General features: G+C 39.4%; 2 protein-coding genes across 3 annotated transcripts; both read right to left on the bottom strand.

The window, feature by feature from the left end:
• Positions 1–1117: 1117 nt before the first annotated feature.
• LOC146552978 (uncharacterized) lies at positions 1118–8926 on the bottom strand. The gene is made up of 2 exons (XM_085255566.1): positions 8669–8926; positions 1118–2217 (listed from the first exon to the last, which is right to left on the bottom strand). The coding sequence occupies exons 1-2, from the start codon at positions 8916–8918 to the stop codon at positions 1289–1291; spliced, it is 1179 nt and encodes a 392-aa protein (XP_085111692.1). The 5' UTR covers positions 8919–8926; the 3' UTR covers positions 1118–1288.
• Positions 8927–11036: 2110 nt separating this feature from the next.
• Positions 11037–14696, bottom strand: LOC146552977 (tripartite motif-containing protein 16-like). 2 transcript variants are annotated; one of them, XM_085255393.1, is made up of 3 exons: positions 14456–14696; positions 14015–14101; positions 11037–13527 (listed from the first exon to the last, which is right to left on the bottom strand). In XM_085255393.1, exons 1-3 carry the CDS (start codon positions 14694–14696, stop codon positions 11714–11716), a joined length of 2142 nt encoding a protein of 713 aa, XP_085111519.1. In that variant the 3' UTR covers positions 11037–11713. The 2 variants fall into 2 exon arrangements, with proteins under 2 accessions (XP_085111519.1, XP_085111520.1); XM_085255394.1 differs by lacking the exon at positions 14015–14101.
• Positions 14697–16518: the final 1822 nt, after the last annotated feature.

Genomic DNA, 16518 nt, shown 5'->3' with positions numbered 1-16518 from the left:
CTACTCAGGTCGATCTAATGAAAATCAGCCAGAAATAATAATCAGAAATCCAAATGTAGAATTTGTAGAACAAATGACTGACCAGTGATTAGTGTTTTACAGTGATTACGACAGACAGCCTGTTTCTGCCACTGCTGCCAAGCATTTGCTCTTTTCAGCTTGTTCAATTGTGGAGGTTTTTACATTCTTTACCTTACAATATAAAGCACCTTGAGGCAACTGTTGTTTTTTGGCACTATATATAAATATAAATGAATTGAACTGGTAGCAACTTTATGAATGAGAAAATGAAAACAAGTGTCAGTCAGCTGGTTCATGTCCAGCAGGAGGGGAGGAATCAGTGAGTCTGTTACTCCAGTTACTTACTCAGAGGTAAAGTTAAAGAAAACGAGTTTCCTTCATCGCACTAAACCTGCCCACTAAACATGACCCTGAATGAACCCATATGTAAAGGACTGTAGGTTTTAAGCAGGCTCAGGTAATGGCAACACAATAGATGAGGAAAGTGGGGGAACTCTGACGACATCTAGTGGACATCTTGAAGATGACGGGTCTGAACAGAGAGCAATGCAGGTCTGTGGAGAAGATTGCAGCACACTGTGAAATATGAACTATGAATAATATCTACATCTGTAATGATGTAATCAAAATAGGCTCCATGTAGTTCAAGTTCTGTTACTGTACTTATGAAGCAAACTGCACACACAGAGTTGGCAAACATTGAGTTTACTTGCATTTAGGCAAAATGATATAAACACTTATCATGAGCCAATATAGCACATTTAACTGCTTTTATTTAGCAGGGATTACACAATACACAAAATTAGTCACAAACATTTTAATCAAATCTTGCAACATGTTGCTAAGAAGAACCAGGACAACCAGGTCAAAGCCATACTGAAGTATAACCTTCATTAACATAAATCACAAAGAAAACATATTTAAATAAAAATTGTATACTTGTCTTGAACTTTTTTTAAATCTTTAGTCCTGTGTATCAAAACTTATTTATTGGCTGATAAAAAGGAATCACATCATGGTTGTTACAAGGAACAAGTGATGAAAAACTCATTTTCATGTTTGTTTTCTTCTATACTGAAGAAGAAATACGAGTTTCTGTGGTAAATATTAAAAGAGCATCCATGTTCAATAAATATTTGTGTCACCTTTAAAGACCAATAAAAAAAATATCAAACTTAGAGAAACATAAAGTCAGGGCTGGAACAAACAACATAGAGTGCCCTTCACTGCTGTGGACAGGAAATGTACCGTGACTTGGAGCATGAGGTCATTTTCTACCTCGGGTGCTGCAGTGATTTGGTTTGTCACTCAGGTGGATCCTTAGATGAAAATTCAGTCCTGATTTCCAACTGAATCTTTCCCCACAGGAGCTACAAATATATGGTTTCTCACCTGTGTGGATCCTTCTGTGACTTTTCATAGTCGACAAGTCTCTAAACTCTTTCCTACAGACGTTGCAAGAATACGCTTTCTCACCGGTGTGGATTCTCAAATGAGTTTCTAGTCCTGATTTCTTACCAAATCTTTTCCCACATGTGCTACAGAAATACGGCTTCTCGCCTGTGTGGATTCTCACGTGACTTTCAAATCCGGATTTCTTATTAAATCTTTTCCCACAGGTGATGCAAAAATATGGCTTCTCGCCTGTGTGGATCCTTACGTGAGTTTCCAATCCTGATTTCCAAATGAATCTTTTCCCACAGGTGCTACAAGAATGTGGCTTCTCACTTGTGTGAACTCTCATGTGTCTCGTCAGGTTGGATTTACACTGAAAAGTTTTTCCACAAGTGTCACAGCTTACAGATTTTTTACTTGTATCAGTTTCACTCCGAGACTTATCTGTTCGGTTTTTGTGACGTCTCCTTTTCTTCAGCTCCGCATTTCTAGTTGATCCCGAGTCCACATGCTGGTTTTCTTCCTGTTCCTCAAGCTCTGGTTCAGGAAAGTTAAGAGCAAGGAGCTGGTCATCGTTTGGTTCTGATTCACTGAGGTCACTTTCCTCAAAACTAGAAGTCACCATAAAACTATTGATCTCCTGCTTCAGTACAATCTCCTCCAGCTCCTGACTGGTGCAGAGTTCCTCCTGTTCCTCTTTAATCTGTGGAGGATCTGGGTCCTCCTGGTCCAGACTTGAGTTCCTCTCCTGCTGATTGGCGACAAACTCCTCCTCCTTACAGGCAGTTTGCTGGTGGAGGTCTAAACGAACAATAAAAAAAATGTAATTATAGAAAAACACTTCTGAGAAGATAAAGTTTTAGTTAAAGTCTGTAATGAGGGCATGTTGCTCACATTTGCAGGTGAAATTAAAAGTGTGTAAAAATGAAGTTATTTGTGCACTCTGATGCAAATGAGAACTTGAGTTCTGACATTTTTCAGCAACATTAAGAGTAAAAAAAACCTTTCAAACAAAAAAGAACTCACTTATTACTGACTGACTGATGATCTATTTTGGAGTTGATCTCGAAACTGATCTACATCTTGATATTTTTCAAAATAATCTTCACTATTGGGGGTGGCTGTAGCTCAGGCGGTAGAGCAGATCATCTACTGATCGGTTCGATTCCCGGCTTCACCTAGTCTGCATTTCAAATATCCTTGGGCAAGATACTAACTCCAAGTTGCCTCAAGTTGCTCTTTGATCTGTGGAATGTGTGTCTGAATGTTGGTAGAAAGCACTAAGAAAAATGTGCTTGTGCGAATGGGAGTGAGTGGGTGAATGCACAAGTTTTGTAAAGCGCTTTGAGTGCTCAAGATTGAGTAGAAAAGCGCTATATAAGAACCAGTCCATTTAAAACTCCCTGTCATGTTTTCACGAATACACATTAAATAGATCTGACTTTTTTTTAAATTTCATTCTTTATTACTTTTCCATCAACCAAAAAAACCCAAAAAACTGAGTATATAATAATGATTTATGTACATCGTAAATGATTAATGTTAGGAGGACACAGAGATATATTATATATACTCTCCCATGAAAATCATTCATATATTATTTCAGAAAAATATATGCAACCCAAAATAACCCCCCAACAACAAAAGAAAAAAAAAAAAGACCCTGAAGCAAAGGTTTACAGATAGTGCTCCAGAGAGAAAAAAAATCAAGCAAGTATAACATTCCAGGGTTTCGGGCTGAAGTTTAATCCAAGGATATCATGTTAGTTAGAGAGGCATCCAGATTAGTGGTTGCAATGATAAGCTGCGTCCTCTTCCGTTTCCAATCCATTTAATTTCACGTCCCTTCTCCTGTCCTTCTATTTAGCAGACCAGCAATCGCAGGTTCCCCAGGTTTTCTTTAGCAGCTGTGACGTTACTTCTCCATACAGGTTAAATAGATAGAATCATTTCTGTACATTATCGATCATTTCCTCACCTTCCAAAAATAACAAAAAATTTCCCCACATTTTTTTGAAGGAAGCATGTTTACCCTTTATCATAGACGTAAGTTTCTCCAGAGCAAGGGTTTTTGACAATGTCGATAACCAAATTCTCACGTGTGGTCTACTAGTGGATCTCCATGATTTGGCTATACTGTATTTCGCCTGTAGCAGGCAGAAGGTTGTGGTTTTTTGGTTAGCTTTGCTCAGCTGGATTTCAGCAGGGAAAATTCCTAGGATGCATAATTTAGGACATGGATCCAATTTGACACTTGTAATATGTGCAATTATTTCTAAAACTTCCTTCCAAAACTTTTGAATTTCTGAGCATTCCCATAGGCAGTGCATCAGTGTGCCTTTTTCCCCACATTTAACACATATGTCCGGAGTTTTGGGGTCAAATTTATTTAATAATGTTGGGGTAATATATGTTCTCATTAACCATTTGTACTGGATTAGTTTAAATTGAGTGTTTATAGATTGTGTTTGAGCTTTCAAGCAAGCTTTTTGCCATTCCTCTGTAGTTATACTACACTCTAAGTCTTGACACCATGCGCGTCTTTCTTTTTCTGAGGATATTTGAGAGCCGTCTCTAAGGTTATTGTAGAAGCGAGAAATTAAACCCTTCTTCAGCTGATGGTTTATTGCTATATCCTCTAATGAGTTTAGGGTGGGCGGTGTTAGAGATTTTTGAGTTTTTGAAATGAAGCTTCTGATTTGAAGAAATTTAAAGAAATGTTTGGTTGGAATGTCAAATTTCTGAGTCAAGCCATTGAAACATATTAAGGTGTCCTTGTCAAATAGATCTGCAACTTTGCACAGGCCTCTGTCGGCCCATATTTTAAAGCCCAAATCTTTCCAACCGGGTTTAAAGGCCTTATTGCCCCAGATAGGTGAGAATTGGGATAGTGCTGGCATTTCATTTTTAAACTCGAGTGCCTCGAACCGCACACGAATAGTATTTTTAACAAAGAGGTTTGATGTATCTTTCATCAGATCTTTATATTTTGCAGAGTACAGATAAGTGCTGAGTGGTAAGGGGGTAGTACTTGACCTTTCTAAATTTACCCAGGGTAGGGTAGTTGTTGAGAACCAGCACGAGGCCGCAGAGAGTTGGGCAGCCCAGTAGTACCATTTGAGGTTTGGAACACAGAGACCTCCTCTGTCATACGGAAGATATAGTAGCGAAAGACGCAGTCTAGCTCGTCTGTTATTCCAAATGAATTTACTGAATATTGTTTTTGTCTTTGTGAAGAAGTCATCTGGAGGGTTGAGAGGAATGACTCGGAAGAGATATAGAAATTTTGGAAGGATGTTCATTTTGAGAATATTTACACGTCCAATCATCGAGATTGGTAGCATAGACCATCTATTGATTAAGCCAACAACAGAGTTGATAGTAGGAGAATAATTTGCGTTTACCAAATCGTTAATTTTTGGAGTGATTTTTATACCTAGATAAGTGAGACTGTCTCTGGCAATTTGAAACGTTGTTTGAATAGGTGGTTTAGTTCTTTCAGAATGATTAAAAAAGAGGATGGCCGATTTGGATTCATTAATTTTATAACCGGAGATATTGCCAAAGAAGTTAATTGTTTTAAGTAGCTGAGGAATTGAACTCTTTAATTTAGACAGCATTAAAATAATATCATCTGCAAATAATCCAATTTTAGACTCAATATTATTTGTTCTAATGCCAGAGATGTTTTGGTTGTTCCTTATCGCAATAGCCAGTGGTTCTATTGCTAGGACGAAAAGAAGAGGTGAGAGGGGACAGCCTTGACGTGTACCTCTACCTAGATAGAATGGTCTAGATATAATATTGTTGGTTCTAACTGAGGCTATAGGTTTATTATATAATATTTTAACCCAGGTCATGAAGTAATTGCCAAAGCCGAATTGAGATAGTACCTTATAGAGATAATTATGTTCGACCCTATCGAAAGCTTTTTCTGCGTCTAAGGAAAGCAGAGCCATGTCTAGTTGTTCTGAGTTTGTGTAAAGTACATTCAGTACTCTGCGAATCCCATGCTGCGTTTGTCGGCCTTTTACAAACCCATTTTGGTCATTATCAACAAGAAGATGAAGGTACCGTTCAAGTCTGTTTGCCAGTACTTTGCTTATTATCTTGGCATCAGAGTTTATTAGTGAAATTGGTCTATAAGATTCACATTTTGTAGGCGGTTTCCCAGGCTTAGGGAATACCGTTATAAGTGCATTTCGCAAGGAGGGGGGAAGCTCTTTTGAATCATAGCTTTCCACCAGCATGTCGTACAGAGGGAATATTAATTTATCTTTAAATATTTTGAAAAGGTCTAGTGGAATTCCATCTGGGCCGGGAGTTTTTCCCATTTTTAATTTATCGATTGCATTGGAGAGTTCATTCATCGATAACTGAGAGTCTAATTCGCATCGGGCTTCTTCAGAAAGTAAAGGGGTACTTATTGAGTCAAAGAAGGATTCTAGTGATTCTCGAGTCGTATCTCCTGTTGAAGTATATAGTTGTGAATAGTAGTGTTCAAAGAGTTCACTTATTCTATGAGGATCTGTGATATTTTCGTCTGCAGTTCTAGTTTCATTTATTGTTTGTTCGTTCAGTAGCGTTTTTATACGCCATGCCAAAAGTTTTCCTGCCTTTTCCCCTTGGTCATAGTAGGTCTGTCTCAGTCTAAATAGTCCGGCTGAGGCTTTCTCAGTAGTTAATTTATCGTATTTTGCTCTTAATCTTAAAAGTTTTTGTTGGTTTTCTTTAGAGTCATTCAGGTTTATCTCAAGTTCCACTTCTTTTATTTGACCTTCGAGGTCCAACATCTCAGTATAGTTTTTATTTGCTTTGTTTTTGGTGTAGCCTATCATCTGTCCACGAATAAAGACCTTAAAAGCTTCCCATCTTACTGAGGCTGTAGTTTCGGATTTGTTGAAGTAGAAATAGTCATCAATATTTTTGCCTACATATTCCAAAATATTTTTGATTGTGCAGCCAGTGTGGTCTTAAACGCCAAATAGGGTTACGTCTAAAAGCTGCTGTGACTGAGAAGTTAAGCGTGGTTATTGAGTGGTCAGATATAAGCACACTTTTATATGAGCAGCTGTTAATTCTGGAGATAAGAAAGTTTGAGATAAGAAAATAATCTATGCGACTGCGGCTATTATGACTGGCTGAGTAGCAAGAATATTCTCTCCCTGTTGGATTTTTTAATCTCCATATATCTTTAAGATTCAATTCAAACATAAAGTGTTGTATGACTTGTCTAGATTTTGGATGGGAAGAGTCTAAGCCTGATGATCTATCAAGCCTGGGCTCTAGGGTACAATTAAAGTCCCCCCCAACAATTATCTCACCGTGAAGGTCTGTAATAGAGAGAAATAGATTATTATAAAAGTTGGAGTCGTCAATATTGGGGCCATATACATTAACTAATATTAAATCTTGATTCAGCACGGAGCATTGTAGAATAATGAATCTCCCTGCGGGGTCCAATATGGTTTTTTTTAATACACATGGGTACTGATTTATGAATGAGTGTTGCCACTCCTCTAGCATGTGTTGAGAAGTGGCTAAAGAAAACCTGACCTGGCCATCTCCTCCTTATCCGGTCAGTTTCATTCACGAGTAAGTGTGTTTCTTGAATGAAGACTATCTTTGGGTGATATTGTTTTATTCTATCCATTACTCTTTTCAGTTTAATATATTTTCTAAGGCCTCTTACATTCCAGGAAATTAGATCAATATTTGAATAACTACTCATACAGTTTGTACCTTTAGTAATCTGGGTTTGACTACATCTCGTCTCTCCTGTCGACACTCACAAGTTGTTATTTCAAGAGCACTGCACTTTAAAAACAATCTCTTATAAACCAGAAAACAAAAGAAAAAAAAAAAAACAACCCAGAGATCTTCCATCGGTGTAGATCTCAAAACCTTCCCCCCCAAAGTCATAGCGGATTGGTTATGCATCAGATCCGTGTGAAGGAGCTGATAGAGCGTCCTCATGATTGAAGTTACAAACTTAGGTCCGACCGTATTAACTAAAGAAGTGGCCATACAAATGTAACTGAATGAAAAGATTTAGACATAGCATACCTAAGGCCATCTATATCATACCTGTACACCAGCAGCCGTTATATGTCCGGTTTGGAGTTGTTCATCAGAGTTGCATATATTTGATGTAGCGTTTCTGAGTGGGCGTGAAGTTTATCCCTCGTTTTGTTGCCGGACTTTTCGCATGAAATCTTCCACCTCCGCTGGTGTGTGGAAGAGGAGCCTGTTGTCATGGTGGAGAATCCTCATTTTTGCTGGAAAGATCAGTCCGAAGTTTATATGCATTTCACGGAGTTGTTGTTTTACCTGGTTGTATTGTTTCCGTTGTTTCTGGACTTCCGTTGACAGATCAGGAAAAAACATAATGTGATGTCCGTTGTGCGTTATTTTTCCCTTCAGACGTGCCGCTCTCATCACCCTCATCTTGTCTTGATAATTCAAAAATTACATGATGATCACACGGGGTGGGCCATTTGGAGTATTTCGCCCTTGTAGTCTGTGTGCTCGTTCAATGATAGGTGGGGATGGGAGCGCGTCTCGTCCCAAAACATCAATTAAGAAAGTTTGCAAGAATATTGTAATTTCTCCTTGTTCAGTATTCTCAGTCAATCCGACGAGTCTCAGATTAGATCTCCGGCTTCTATTTTCGAGGTCGTCCACCTTTAACTGTAGTTCCTGAATTTTCTTATGAAGGGAAGTCTCTTTACTTACGAGGGAAGAGACGTCGTCTTCAACTTTACTGATGCCAGTTTCTGCGGAGGTGAGCCTCTCCGAAAACACTCCAATCGCCTCTTTTATTTCTTGGTTTGATATTTTAACTTCTTGCAGTTGAGCAGTGAAATGTACTTTCAACGACTGAATTGCGGCCAAAACACTCGCCTCGGTCTGTTGAGCACTAGCACTAGCGCCTTCCATTTTCTCGGTTTCAGGTTCGTTGTTAGGGTCATCGTCTGATCCATCCTTTCCGGCTGTTTTAGGCTTGGACCTATGTTTGGTCGGCATCTTGGTTGTTTAGATCAGAACAGAAGCTTAAGTCGGTGAGGCAGCCGCTAAAAGATTGGATTTTAACCGCTGTTGGGCGTAGGCAAAGGACGTTGAGGTCGGAGCTCGAAGTCTCACTGCCACTCAGGTGGACGCCATAACCAGTCTCCCTTAAATAGATCTGACTGATACAAACTGTAGGTTTAATATTAATGTTAACACTTCAGAAAAGCGATTACAGTTTTACCGCTGGTCTGTAAATCTTTCTCAGGTTTCCAGATGTTACGCAGCTGTCTGAGCCGCTCTTCCCCGCTCCAGACGACAATGCCTTCATCCTCGTGTTTCACTACAAGCTGTTCTCCCTCTTGACTGATGCAGAGTTCCTCCTGTTCCTCTTTGATCTGTGGGGGATCTGTGTCCTCCTGGTCCAGATTGAAGTTCCTCTCCTGCTTCCAGACCTGCTGGCCAGCCAGATCTTCCTCCTCCTTACACTTCATGTTGATGTGGGACTTGAGGAACAAAGTAAAAAGAAAAAGATTAGACAGGTAAAGGTGCAGCCTCAGTCAGCAGGGCTGTACACTGTGAGCATGTTGCTCACATATGTGAGAGAGGTTTGTACAAATGTTTCAGAAGCACCATGTGACTCCCTCTCTTTGTTGGAAAGTCTTATTAATTCACTTTATAACTATTACTTTGAAGATAAATTTCTACCATCACAAAAATATTATGACCTCTTTAAAAACAAACAACGGCAACTACATGACTTAAATTCCATGTTTAGATGAAGGTAATGGTCAATGCCTTTTGACAGGGGAAAAACCTCCACACAGAAGAATCTTACTTGGCTGAATCATAAATTATTCACCATGATTAAAACTGCAGATGAGCAATAATCTGCATTTTATTTTAGCCAAAGAGGAATGTTTCTGTTTGTCTGTGATCTGACTTTTTCTGCTGGGTCCAAATTTCATTTTATCCTGTGTAAGTTTGTTTCTCTTCCTGTTAACTAGCAAAGTCAAAATCACCTTGATTCATTTAACTTTAATTCAATTATAAATGTAATCATTTTATTGAACAATTAATTTCATTTCAATGAAAAACAATTACTTAAAAGAAAGAGATTAAGTTGGAGAGAGACATGTGGCCATCTTTTAGTGAGTTAGACCCTGATTAAGGGCTATTTTTAAAAGTAAAGCCCATCTCTCAAAGTCCCTGCCGGCCTGCCTCCACCTCGGGAAGTCTGTGGGTGCAGACGGAGGTGAGGAGCACCACAGGCGGCAGAGAACTGTCTGTAGCCCCGGAGTGAGGCGTCGTGAACCGAAGCAGACAGCGAACTGTGGCACAGTGCAGAAAACCGAAGCTTTCCCTCCCTGTTTGGTTTTGATGTGTCTCATGAAAGTCTATTGTTAAAAGTTTACCTTTAAAAAAAACGGACGCACTTGTTTGATTAGCTGCTCTCTGATTTTAGCCTGTTAGCTTACAGACTGAGCTCAGATCGTTCCTGTGTTAGTTCATTGAGAACATCACAGTTTTACATACCTGCTGCGTGACTTCATCTCGGGTCTCCGGCTGATATACAGCAGTCTGAGCCAGTGGCGGATCTCATCATCCTGGACGACTGTTTTTAATGTTTTTAACCACGGAGATTTCTTCTGCATCATCAGTCTCTCATTGTTAAACTCTCCCAGAAACTGAAGACAGTTGTGCCATTTCCGCGCTTCTTCTTCTTCTATTGAGTAGACGGCAGACTACACATGTCCAAGGGTAATACTGTCCTCCTCAGGCCATTGGCATCAAGTCAAAGCCTTAAAGTCTGGTACTTTGCGCATGGTCATTTTTTACGAACAGCAGAATCACAAGACAAAGCGTGCCAATGTTTATACTTTTCACTGTGACTGCCAAATAGATGAAAAAGTAGATGTTAAAAAACAACTTATAGTTTTGTCATTGGGCTGGTAGAAAGCTATGAGTTTCTGTCCCTTTGTCTGACCTTAGAGACTTATTTTAAAAGGAAACATTACAATCCTTTAAAGCAAGTATTTTCACCTCTGTTCCCCCCTCTGTACTTAGCTTTTTTGTTGTCATGTCAGTAATTGTCCAGTTGATGGCTCCCTTGGATCACAAGCCTGTCTCATGAGTCCAAGTGAATATATTCTTAATAAACAGCTTTGAAGAATTTGTGACCAACTTTGTTTAATTCGGAACATCATCATCATGAGTCAAACTCACTCTTGGATCTACAAAATATTGAACAAAAACAAACATCACTGAATCATAAGGTATTTGCTCCAACTCTTAGTCCAGAAACACATGAGTGAACTAGATCAGCTGCTCCTCCAGTTCAGCTGTGGATTTATATCATTATTTATATTTGTAAAGTGGATATGCAGTTTTTCAGTACTAATATAAGCATTTTATATCATTGCTTTATTGACAGATGTTTGGTGTTCAAGGTCAGGCATCAGTTTGAAAAAAACAAACAAACACACTGAGTTGAACTTGAACTTCCTACTGACAAAAACTAAAATTGGTGCAAAAATAACCAGAAACATATAAGAAGCATCCTGGAGGTGCTGCAGACAAGATAGGACCAATAACATGTCAACAGGAAATCCTTTTTACTAATTTGTTTATTTCTTTTTAGATTTTTACTCTCCATTTTAAGCCATGATGTTTGCTGATACTGTGTTCCTACTGTTTGTTCTCATTAATAGTTCTGTTTTTAACATTCTGTGCTGAAGCTGGAGGAAATGTTTCTACAGTGTCAGATGATACAGCTCCAAACTAAATAAGTGACTAACTAACGATGCTTTAATACACTTTACTATAAATTATGATATAGTGCACTTTCTTAAAATTTCTTATTGCTCTGTAATTAATTGTTTTCTTTATAAATGTACAAATGAGAATAAAATCTGTGTGATAAAGGAAGGTCTGTAGACTTCTCTGTTAAGATCAGTGAAGAGAAACAACAACATACAAATACCTAAGAAAAATATTCAGTAAACATTTAGAAGATAGAGAAGTTTATGTTGTCATGTGGAGAAATTTTTCAAATAAAAATATCCATAAGCATTGATAGTCTCCATGGCTGAACAGACACAGGAAAGAGCTCCACCTATAAAACGTAAAAACATCAAGACAACATGTTGAAGATGTCGAGGTACTGCCCATAATGTTTGACTGACATCTGATTTATGTGCAGCACATAAATACCACAATAATGATGGAGAGAAACTAAAAGGGAACTAAAATACAGATTTAAACTTACAACAATATGAAAGACTTCAGTCTATTTCACTTTAATCAACTCAGCAGTGGCTCCATAATCAGAGTAAAACCAGAGTCCAGCATAGAGCGGCTGAGTGAATGTGGTCTGGACTCTGTGGAGGAGAGTCATGGTTTCAGAGACGCTGTAGAAGGACAAAATACCTGCTCTGTGATCCAGGTACACTCCTACTCTGGAGGAACGAGGACCTGAGACACGAGTTTGGATGTTGTTGTACCAAAATATATAAATGTTGTTGTTACAATTTAATGACCAAGATTTGTCATTACATCCAAATAAACATTCAAATCCTTTTCTGCTGATATTCTTGTATGCGACTGCTACATAAACTCCTCTCCCTCTCCACTCCACCTCCCAGTAACAACGTCCAGTCAGACTCTCTCTACTCAGGACCTGACGCCAGACAGTGAATCTGTCTGGATGATCAGAATAAGACTGTTGTTGATTCATAAATGTTGCTTTTCTGTTCCCCTCTGATAATAACAGATGTGTGTTTGCTGTGTTTGGATCCAGTGTGATTTCACATGAATATTTTAAGAATCCAGCTCTGGTCTTTGGCTCTGGTTGTGACAGTGAAACATCCACTTCAGTGACTGTCAGTGAGATGTTTGTCCATTCCTCTCTCAGAATGTCCTGTAGTTTATCTCTGACCTCTGACACAGCTGCTGTCACATCCTCAAAGTAGCTCAGAGGACGGATATTGATGCTGGATGAGTCTGTAGACTCACTGAGTGCTGACAGTGAGGGGTAGTTGTGTAGAAACTGGATGTGATCCTCTGTGTGTGAGAGCTGCTTCAGCTCAGCATCTTTCCTCTTCAGCTCAGTGATCTCCTGCTCCAGCTTCTCCTGAAGCTCTTTGACTCGACTCACTTCAGTTTCCTGCTGGGATCTGATCTGCTGCTTCACATCAGAGCTTCTTTTCTGGATGAGATGGATCAGCTCAGTGAAGATCTTCTCACTGTGCTCCACTGTTTGATCAGCAGACTGATTGATGGCCTCCACCTCCTGTTGAAGCAGCTTCACATCTTTCTCTCTGTCCTGGATTCTCTGCTGGATGTTTTGTCGACTCACCTCCAGCTCTCTCTGCCTCTCAGTCCTTTCTGCTGCAGCTGAGACTGTGTCGTGGCCTTTATGTTCATCCACAGGGCAGAGATAACAGATACTCTGCTGATCAGTACGGCAGAACATCTTCATCACCTCATCATGACGAGAGCAGATGTTCTCCTGGAGCTTCTTGGAGGGCTCCACCAGCTTGTGTTTCTTGAATGTAGGTGAATCATAATGAGTCTGAAGGTGTTTCTCACAGTAAGATGCCAGACAGAATAAACAGGACTTGAAGGCTTTCATTTTTCTTCCAGTGCAGACATCACAGGCCACATCTTCAGGTCCAGCATAGCAGTGATCAGCAGGAGCAGCTTGGAGTCCAGTCTTCTTCAGCTGCTCCACTAAAACTGCTAACATGGTGTTTTTCTCCAGGACAGGCCTCGCTGTGAAAGTCCTCCGGCACTGAGGGCAGCTGTAGATTTTCTTCTTTTCCTCTTCATCCCAGAAGCTTTTAATACAGTTCATGCAGTAGCTGTGTCCACAGGGAAGAGTCACCGGATTCTTCAGTAGATCCAAACAGATCGAACAAGAGAAGGTTTCTCGGTCTAGCTGAACTCCTTTCTGCGCCATTTCTCCTCTCAGTGTCAGTGACTGTGTAAGTTTCACTTCCTTAATATAGAAACTGGTCTGATCTGAACAACAAGTGTTGCTGCTGTGAATGGGGCCTGCCAGCTCTAACACACGTTGGTTACACCCATCTTCATAATGTAGATCTAAAGGGGAGGGAACACAGAACGATATGGACAGACAGGAGGTGCTGAGCTAGAGAGCAGGAAGAAGAGGAAGGGTTTTCATGCTGCGATTCATTCCAGAAAGCAGGAAGAGTCTCTGTGTTTAATTGTTTTTTGTTCAAACCTTTAACTAAATAATATAAATGTCAATAACTGGATGCCTCTCTATTCTTTTTGTTAATCTGCTAAATGAATAGTTTGTTTCTTTTAACAATTCAAATAGCAGAAATGAACAGCTGACAGCTTGTCAGACTCAGACTGTAAACCATAGAGACAGTTTATATATACATTTAGTCAGGGCAGTGCAGAGATGTTTAAAGGGGCGGGTGCTCACAGTTAAAAAGGGCACATAGAAGCAGGCTGAAGAACAACAACCCACATTCATCAAGAATCTAATATGGAATCACATCACACTACATCACTGTCATCAGGTGGGCACAATGCAAAGCAAACGTAGCCCATTTTTTACCTGATGGGGTACAATGTTGCTGTTTGGGGGGTTGCTTCTGCTCTTGCTGCTGATAGTGCTGGAGGGCAGGGCTGTGTTGATCTGAGACTGTAGAGATTAAACAGTCCACAGGAGAGAGGGTAGCTGATTAAACAAGTGTTATGAGATAATAATAAAACGCAAAGATTGGTCACGGCGCTTGGAACCATAAGGCAACAAAACTGGGAAATAAACTAAGCTCTGCCTGTGAATCACTCTTTGCCTCTCTTCTTCCTTCCATCTCCTCATCTCATCTATCACATTCCACTTGCTGTCCATCTGAGAACGAGGCACAGTTTGCTATTGAAACCATCTATTATTTAATTATACATTTTAACAACTCTTGCACCTAATCCCCTTAGGCAGAGCAATGAAATGCAAAGCTTTGGAGAACCGATCGATGATGGTCAGAATAACTGTTACCTGAGGATGGTGGGAGACCAGTGATGAAGTCCAGTGCGATATGAGACCAGGGGCATCTAGGAACGGGCGAAGGAGGCCAGCAGGAGGTGAAACCTAAACTGGAAAAAACTAACACAACACAGAACTGAAACCTAAAATGGAGATGCAGGGAGACGACACAGAATGATGCAGGAAAAAACACAGATGAACCGGCGAGGAGCACACGAGGACACATAGTATAAATACACACAGGGGGAGACATGGAATGGCAAAGACACAGCTGATCCTAATTGACTACACGAGACAGGGGGAAATGTGAACAGAACACACTAACATAAGACATGGACCTTCACAATAAAACAGGAAATGCACAGAGACACGGTACAGACACTAAATAGAGGGGAACACAGAAACCAAACTCTAAGAACTAACTAAGGCTACATTCACACTGCAGGCGAAAGCGCATTAAATCCGATTTTTTTGACCCTATGCGACCCTATATCCGATCATGCTATGACAGTGTGAACGGCACAAATCCAATATTTTCAAATCTGATCTGGGTCACTTTCACATGTGGTACTGAATACTGAATCTGAATATGCAAATTAGGGGAAATTTACATCAAATTAAATGAGTAATGGCTGATTTGATGACCAAAATCAATGATGGTACTTAGAAACACATGACATTACACATTACATTTTCATGCAGTTAGAAGTTTGAACCTGCAGCTTTATTAAATGAACACCTGGTATCCAACAAGAGTTTAGTTTAAACTTTAGGAACAAAAAAGTAAGAATCAACAGAATTAAACAAAGAACCAACAGCACAGGAAAGTTTAATCTTCATGAAAAACACATGCAGTGACTTCAACGTCCACAATAACACAATGTGTTTGGGCTTATGTGTGTCAGTTTCCAGCTTTAATCTTATGTAACAAGACCTCTTTATAGGTCAATAGAGGAATGAAGTCATTGTTGAACTACAGCTTGTGTGTGTGTCACCTCCACAACCTACAACAATAAAATATGATCTTTGAGTAGTGATATGGGAGTAAAATATACCATACTGATGTGAATAGGAGGTCATCTTTTCCCTCGGCTGTTAGGGTACCTGGGTCGTTGACCCAGTGTTTTGTGTTTGTGGTTTTTTGAGTCTTGTTTAATCATTATTCTGTTCTCTGTGTATCTTATGTTTCCTAGTTATCAGAATCAGAATACTTTATTAATCCTTCAGGATTAATAAAGTATTCTGATTTACTTTATTAAATCAGAATTCAAGGGCTTACGCTCTTGAATTTATTCAGTATTTGTTGTTTAGGTTGTCTTGGTTAGTATTTGGTCCCGTTCATGTCTTTGTCTCATGTCTTCTCTCGTCCCTTGCTCTCTGTCCTTTTTGCTCTGCTGCAAACAGAAGCAGAGAAAACTGGAGCTTCTGGTCTTGGCCAGATCTCTTTTGAAAAAGACATTTTAAAGTCAATGAGACTTTTTACCAGATAAATAAATAAAGAATATAAAAGTCTTCTACTTTATGATGGAAATGTTCTTTCTGGCTCAAAATGACATCATTTATCTGAATCTGTAGAAGAAGAAACAATCTTGGAAAGTCACTTTACTCTGTGTCTCACTGGATGTTCAACGTTTTTAACAAAAGAGAAAAAGAGAAGCATTCTTTGATTTTAGTCTGTTAGCCCACAAGCTGAGTTTTTATCAGAGTCCTGCATGAGTCAGTGTTATTTCACTGAGACTGTCATGATCCAAGCCGCCAGGAACACACAGGCACAAATGTAATCTTCAAAAAAATGGGTTTTATTATACCCCAAAAAGGACAAAATGATTACAAAAATTCAAAATAACAAAAAATAAAGTTTGTAAGAACCAAGTGGGCCCATAAAAGAGGTTACCTTAACAGACCGCTACTCAAAAATCACTTAACAAAAACATAACTCAAACTGACCTGCCCAAATGAGAAACAGCTCCAGTTATATAGCAAATGAATAAACCATTATATAAACCAAAGGTGAAAACTAAAGGGATAACAGATAACCATCATTCAAGAAGAACCCCATTCCCCCTGCATGATCA

Source organism: Mchenga conophoros, linkage group LG18 (genome assembly GCF_057382185.1).
Source record: "Mchenga conophoros isolate Kocher_MC1m ecotype Shallow Benthic linkage group LG18, M_conophoros_male_GT1.1, whole genome shotgun sequence".
Taxonomy (NCBI): Eukaryota; Metazoa; Chordata; class Actinopteri; order Cichliformes; family Cichlidae; genus Mchenga; species Mchenga conophoros.
Note: the sequence above shows the minus strand (reverse complement) of the source record. Positions and strands in the feature narration are given on the sequence as shown.

Coding starts and splice junctions, on each gene's coding strand:
- LOC146552978 (XM_085255566.1), bottom strand. CDS start 8,918: ATGAAGTGTAAGGAGGAGGAAGATCTGGCTGGCCAGCAGGTCTGGAAG. Junction 2,218..8,668: donor GAAAGATTTACAGACCAGCG/GTAAAACTGTAA, acceptor TTGTTCGTTTAG/ACCTCCACCAGCAAACTGCC.
- LOC146552977 (XM_085255393.1), bottom strand. CDS start 14,696: ATGTCTCCCCCTGTGTGTATTTATACTATGTGTCCTCGTGTGCTCCTC. Junction 14,102..14,455: donor TGGTCTCCCACCATCCTCAG/GTAACAGTTATT, acceptor TAATCTCTACAG/TCTCAGATCAACACAGCCCT. Junction 13,528..14,014: donor GCAACATTGTACCCCATCAG/GTAAAAAATGGG, acceptor CCTCCCCTTTAG/ATCTACATTATGAAGATGGG.